The 7,387-nt window shown below is 37.5% G+C and overlaps 1 protein-coding gene across 3 annotated transcripts in view; it reads right to left on the bottom strand.

Annotated features, from left to right (window-relative positions):
- LOC100748445 (neuronal acetylcholine receptor subunit alpha-7-like) overlaps window positions 1–7,387 on the bottom strand; it is a 157,515-nt gene that overhangs the window by 101,211 nt on the left and 48,917 nt on the right. For 2 of the 3 annotated variants that reach the window (XM_012394598.1, XM_003485996.2), the window contains exon 2: window positions 5,253–5,395. The exons of the other annotated variant lie outside the window; for it this stretch is intronic. In XM_012394598.1, the coding sequence (XP_012250021.1) occupies window positions 5,253–5,395 (143 nt within the window). The remainder of the gene's footprint in view (window positions 1–5,252; window positions 5,396–7,387) is intronic. 3 annotated transcript variants of the gene reach the window in all.

The following is a 7,387-nucleotide window of genomic DNA, read 5'->3' as shown; positions in this document are numbered from 1 at the left end:
GAAAATAGATGAGTCTGAATATTAATGCAAAGTGCCCTTAATATTTCAACAAGTGAGTGCACGATGAGACCTGTCTGAAAGACAAGACATTATGCAATAATCTAACATAAGAGGAAGAAAACAAGACAACTTTTACAAAAAGTGAAAATTACAGGTCCGAATTCCAGTGTCTGATCTTCCTATTTTCTAGACTATATGCTTCCGCATAATTATGAAATGATGTACTTACATTAGACCGTTTTTGCTCTTCACTTTTCACAATTAAGCACACTATTATTTGCTAGTAACCACGCCAAGTAGTCCTGTTACCATGGATTTCCATACCATAAATATTTCATTATCCAGAAGTTCAGCCCGAATACATTTAAACTTATACAAAGTGGAGCATAGTTAATTCGTATTCATTGAATATATCGTTACTATAACTTTAATTACAACTTCAATTTGTTCGGTATAATGGAACTGTAATTAGAATACGCAGAGGTATAAATTATTCAAGATTCTTTAGCATATCAGTAACGATATAATCAAGGAATTAAAAATCGTTCATGACACTCGAAGTACAGGTACCTTACCTAAATCAGTACTATATCTTCCACAATTAAACAAATATTATTAGGAAGTAGATTTAGAATAACGATGAATCAATTGCAAGATAAAGGTGGCACTTGTCAACGGATTGCATCATAAAGAAACCTAAATTATTGTACATTACAATATCATCGATCCTAAAATATTGGATTGTCCGGAAAGTTCGTTCCGATTTTTAAGGAATTTGATCGACGCGAAAGATCATATTGAAAATTTGTTCACCGAAAAACCCGAGACGTTCTGGAAGGATGGAGTATTCAAATTGTGTGAAAGATAGAGGAAGGTTGTAAAACAAAATGGTGCCTATATAATTCAATAAATGTGTATCGAATCGAAATGTAAATCGGAAAGAAACATAGTACAGAGATGGTAGTGTATATCTTTCTCTTATGAATGCGCTTTGATCTGTGCATCCAAAACTGCCTTCAATTTCAAAGGTGGTCGGATTAGCAGCGCAATCCATGTTTCTATAAACTACTGCACACCTCTGCTTAATTACGTTAATGAGTAGGAAATTATTATGATTATCTTGTATTTTCTCTAGCGGAAAGCAGCGCGTGCGATCGGTTTGCGAGGTCACATTTAGCTGTGAGGCAAACTCATTGTCAGATAAGCTAACCGACCCTGAGGGAATGTTCTAAAATATATCGCAGACATCGACGGTAACGATGTAAGTTCCTCTTACTTGAGGGCAACTGTTGGTGTGTCGGTAAACGTATACAACCAAAGAAACTAGATAGTCGCTGGTATTGCTGGCGAAGCTTTGAAACTCGGCTAATCTTCGGACTAAGTATTGACCTACCGCAGAAAGGGAACGTTTCTTCGGCAATAAGGGTTTACTGGCATTATGTTGCGTTACAAGCATTGATTAATTGTAATAATTTCAGATTTTATATTCTCGTTAATGAAAATATGCTTATAATTTTTATATAGTTATTTCAATGGAGCTTTTTTCTGGAGACCTTCCATAGTAATCTTTTTGAGTTTCGTTAAACTATTTTTGAATCATATAAAATTCAGATTCGGCGAGATCAGTAGAAAACGGTTAGCGTACAGGGAACTTGTCTAAATATGTTTTGTAGTCCTTATTGTATCTCACGAGATTTTTATATGTACGCGAACAGTTATGTTGCTTTTATTCTCGCTGAATTTCCTTGCACGATTCTTCGAAACTACTTCATCACCTTATCATCATTTTTCCATCGATTCATCCGTATCAGATTCTTACGAAATCCTTCACCGGGATTTACACGAAAATGGATATTTCTTGAATACAATTTACAATCGATTGATCTTAGTAACGCAACGAAGTGAAGAAGGTTAAATTCGAGGAGAATACGTCCCCCGGTATCGAAAGAACGGCGAAAATAATTTCTGGAGCAATTAAAAATGATTGTAGGAATGAACGATGCTTATGGTGTATCCCGCGCCTTTCTTCGCAATCGTTGGGGTATAAAAAAAATTGGAGGTCGAATCTCGGTCGCAATTGTAATGGTCCTATGAAAGAAGGTCATAAGGCGAAAGGAAGAACAAAGGGACACTGCAAAAACGGGAGCCGCTGTCGGACACGGGAAACGATAAACGGCAAAACAGGCGCAGCGAAACAATGCGCAGGGCATATTTAGCTGTGCCGTTGTACATTATTTAGATGCCAGTACGCGCCATTTGTATTCCTGCGCACGCGTGTGCTACGAAAATTCGCGATATTTCCTTTCACCCTGCATCCCCTCGACCAGAAGAAACCGATGCCTCATTTCCATATTGCTGCGATCATGTCCACATTTTCGGAAATGAAAAGTTTCCTGATCGTGGTGGACACCCCTTAAATTTGCCATTCGATCTTCGATCGCGAGGAAAATGGCTCGTTTAACGAAACGAAAGAGATGTTGCTAGAATTACGAGTGTTGAAAATTCATCGGTGAAATTCCTTTTTCGATGATTTATAGAGAAAAGTAGAAGCAAGAAAGCGGTGTTTATTTTCACATTTGAATGGGAAGATTTGAAATAAAAACTTGTGAAGTTTAAGAGCGTCATTTTAGATCTCGAGAATGTCCCTTGTGCGAAGCGATTGAGTTTTAATGATGTATGAGATCTTTCATTCGTGAAGCGTAACAATATATCACAAATATGCCTTTATTAGGCCATTTGCGAGATATTTCTTAATCATTTTATGTAACGTACGATATTTGATAGAATTTTATGTGAAAACGTAATATTTCAAAAATGTTGTCATTGTCTGTTGAATTGTAAATTAACTAGAATTTAAAATTAATTCAAACTGCCTGATACAGAACGAGAAGCTACAAAGAGTTGAACTATGCGTCAAAACTAAATATGTAATAGACACGAATGTCTATCGATATAAACGTCAACGGAATTATTGGTCTTCGGGATTTAATTAAACTTTTACACACTTGTCATTACACCGCGTGAATATTGATGTTCGCGTATCTATACATATGTGATAAATTGCAGTCGAATATATTGTTTATTAATTTGTTCAATTTATTAGTTTGGAAATCCGTGTATAGAATTACCGCAGTATATACTACAGAGTATAGTTTCTCTGTTAATATATTAACCAGATACGTCTAAACTCTAAACTCATCCTCAACTACTCGACGTTTTGATACTTTAGAGAACTATCAACTTGAGAATATCGAAATTGACTGAGAGAGCATGATTCTCGCTTTCGAGAATGATCGATGTGATTAACTTAAAATCCTTCGGATGATCCTTCTCCGGTGGAATATACAATTTCGAACATGAAGTGTATTTCAAAGGCGAATTTATAAATTATATATGGATGATCCGTGAAGTATTTACATGCATACGATCGTAGAAAAATAAATTCCCACGAGGTTATCGATATCGAAAGTTTCAAAGGACAACAGAAATTTACCGTCTAAGTAATTATACGCGTCTCGTAATAATTAGCCCTGAAAATTGATATTTTCCACAAACCTGATATTGCCCACGTTTAAAGATTATAACCATGCACTAGTATTAACAAAATCTACAAAGTAATTACAAGGCACACGCTTGAAATAGAACGACGAATCTGGGCACAATAGACGACACTGTTAATCCGGCTTCTAATTACACATAAAACCAGCAGTTCGCCATGTACTGCCTGAACGGAAATTTCCCCGAAGCTTCTACTAATCATTTCTAATGATACTCGAAACATTGTCCGCATCATACTCCTACAGCTATGGTTTATCGTAAATCATCTTCGCGAGAAATGTTATATCTAAATTAGCGTTACACTAAATTTATGAAAGTATAAAATAAAATAATATTGCTAGTGTTATATTTTAATCGAAGTTAACATCGATGTAACATCCTTTGGCTTTCAGTAATTAATGAAGTCGAGGTTTAATCTTCTCCATATCAAAAATTGCTCTAAAATTAAACGCGATCGAATCATAAAATTAAGGGCTAGAGAAATTTTATTGTTGAAAGTTCAAGAAACAAATAGGCCTCTGATAAAATTGGGAACTTCTATTCGGTATAAGCATTTATATATCGAATTGTAAGGACGTGGAGAAAATTGAATTGGGTAAACTAACAGGACCTTCGTTCAATAATTTACAAGGGTTAACCGTGAAACTGACAGTGAGTCTAGAGTCTAGACGATGATTGATGAGAGCGTAAGTGCATCGTATGTTACATGCGGCCTCCGAGTGCAGCCAATGAACACTTCCGTTTCGTCGATGCATCCTATACACATCCAGGTTGTACACGCGACTAGTCGTAATATCAGTGATTGGTCTTTGTTCGTTTTAATGTCATTCCTTCCGTGTACATGTGCGGTATGTACGTGTTTTACACTGGTGCGTATAAACGTGCAGGAACGGGAGATGCATGCTGGAAAACGTGTATGCAGCGCTGCACGTAGCCCTCGTAGGTAATCACCGATCTGTGTACTTTTTTCCTATATATGTACGTGTGTGTGTGTATGTACACGTTTATCGAAGCCCCGTTTCGTGGCAATACCAGCGCTTCGTTGGCCGGAGAAAAAAGGATGCGATACGTTTCTAATTACGAACCAGGTCGCGTTTGGGTACATTGGTCTCTGGCTGTTGACACGACATTTTAAAAAAGAAATTTTATTTTTTCACATTTTCGCAAACGTGAGATATATTAGCAATTGTGTACCGACAACTGATCGTACTGATCGTACACCTTTAGTTTTCGAATGTATTTTCAAATCTAACAAAAAGAAGATTCCGGAAATACAAGAAAGATTTTAGAATTCGACGATTTTCGATACTGCAATATACATTTTGAAATTAGAGCTCTCGTCAGATCGATATCTAAAAGTGAATGTATGTACACCTTCTTCTTAATTACAAAATTCATGCAGGAAATAATCATAAGGTGTTACCTGTCGAACAAAATACGATAAGGTTGCATGCAAATAGGAATGTTACGAAAACTGATCGTGCTACTCGAAGCAGAAAGCAATGCAAAAAGGACGTTCTGTCTATTGCAACTCACTTAACTCGCACCTTGATAAAACGAGCACACTTTTCGTTTCAGTATAATAGATACTTAGAATTCTGTTGGTACTGTGTGCGGTGTGCGTGTTACGTTAGAGAGAAGGTCTTTTATGCGTTTTGTACAGAGGAACTTTTAAGTTGCTGTTGAAAACTTACAACGTCGATTATTTGCATTAGTGTAAGGCCAAAGCTCAACACGAGGGGCTCGGACTCATTGCCAACCGGACGCTCCAGCACGTTGTATGTATCCAGCAGGTCGCTTAGCAGCCGTTTCTCGTGAGAACCGCCGTTTACCAGCCCTGACCAATTATCATTTTTTCAGTCATCTCTGTACAAGCACGATCTTTAAACCACTTTGAGCCCCGACTAGCCCCGTCGACTCTCGAGCTCTTCCGCGGTCCACGCTCGCATTCTTTCGAGAACACCACATTCTTCCTTTGTTCGAAATTCACCGAGGAAAAGCAATGTTTATAAGACGAAAGGTATTTTTTCTTTTTTCTTTTCTTAAATATTGCAATCGTTATGTAAGAAGGTAGAAACCAATTGAAAGTCTCAGTTGGAATCGAAGATGAAGATTGTCATTAGCGATTGTTGTATCGTCTTGTTTGGAAACGTGTGTCGACTGGAATTTCGTAGATATCCTGCGTACGTGGAACACGGAATGTTAGTCGTGGTTCAAAGTGTACATGTTTAAAATTACGTTGCCCCTTTTATAACAAAAATGTAAGTCTGACAAGAATTATACGCAATATAAAAACATATATAGAAGTTAATTTGAAGCAGCAGTACACGTTTTTGCTAAAAAGGGCACGGGTAAATGTCTCCAGGTATCCGTGAGTCGTTGAATTTCACACGCTTGCATGGGTAAATTTGCAACTGACCTGTGAATAGAAACAAGCATTGATTCCTTCTCTTTAAAACTTCGCTCTAAACGTGTCTCGAACAACTTCGAAGATCACGTCGATTCTGTGTAATCACGATAATGGTCACATGTATCGATATGAAAATCAAACAGAAAATGGTAATTAAAAGAAAAAATTTCTGTATTTTTCCTTGTGTAGAAAAATTAATTGGCTTCGCGATGGTTGCACACGCGATAGGAATAAAGTGCAAGTCCATGTGTCGTGGACATTCAGCCTCGAATCGTTGAATATCAAAAGAAACTAGACAATTTTTACAGAGCTGTTATCGATGACTGGCCCTCGTCCTATCGATGTCGTATCGCTTCGTGTCGACGGAAAGGAACAAAAGAAAAAGGAAAATAACGACGATACAAATTTCTGTCGAGTGTCTTAAAGAACGTTTATCTTCTTTCGATTTATTTTAGGAGTCACCCCACGGTGACGTTTTGCACTACTTTTTCCGAATATACAACTTCGTAATCTCTCTTTCTACCCGGATCTGTCTCTTATTCACCCAGCCTCCTCTGTCCCTTTTCTTCCTTTCTCTATCCCCTCGTACTTGCCAATTTTTGTCTCTGTTTCTCGTTTTCCCTGTTGCTCACAGGACACCATTCGATATCTTGCTCCACGGAATAGTTGGCATTAAAAAGTTGCTGAATCAACTTGTCGCATCAGTATTGCCGATACTGCGCTTCGTTATGAGCGTAGGATTTGAGAATAAGGAAACATCGGAAAGTAAAATAAAACGAGATGCATTTCATTATACTTTATAACCTGGCGTAACAATGTCAACGCAAGAACTAGAATGGTTGAGATGACCAATTTATAGTGGATTCATTTCGGGAATATAAACAGCTTTTTGTAAAATATATAGCTAAAGATTTACATTATTTGTCTTTTCACGTGCCTCCCATTTCAATTTCTTTGATACAAGCTTTAAACATTACTTGCTAGTAGTTCTATCGCTAACCGGTGATATAATCATTAATTCGAACAGAACATCCATCTTCGATTATAACAGCTTTGGCTTCCAAGCCCTTTCCGAAGCAATTCAAATCATGAGAATTCCATTCCCTGAGGGAAAATTCCGTGCATCACCGATACGTCGTTGCATTTGGCACAGTACAAACGTTATCGTTAGCATCCGCGTTCACAATTAGAATGCGGAATGATCGACATTGGAGTAATCGTGTGTGCACGCATGTTTCGCGTCTCGACATGGAACTGTAGATACTCTCTCATTGGAATGCAAAGGCAAAATATGAATTATGAATCCCCTCGACGAGAAAAAATTCGATTCACCGCCGTATGATTGTATCGTACAATACCGGTTATCTTTCTGTTTGACGTTGCAAAGCAAAATATCTGTTTCTTTGATATCGTACGGAA

The sequence above is a fragment of the Bombus impatiens genome, unplaced genomic scaffold, assembly GCF_000188095.3.
Source record: "Bombus impatiens unplaced genomic scaffold, BIMP_2.2 scf_0095, whole genome shotgun sequence".
NCBI lineage: Eukaryota > Metazoa > Arthropoda > Insecta > Hymenoptera > Apidae > Bombus > Bombus impatiens.
The sequence above is the reverse complement of the archived record's forward strand: the minus strand, read 5'-3'. Positions and strand labels throughout refer to the sequence as shown.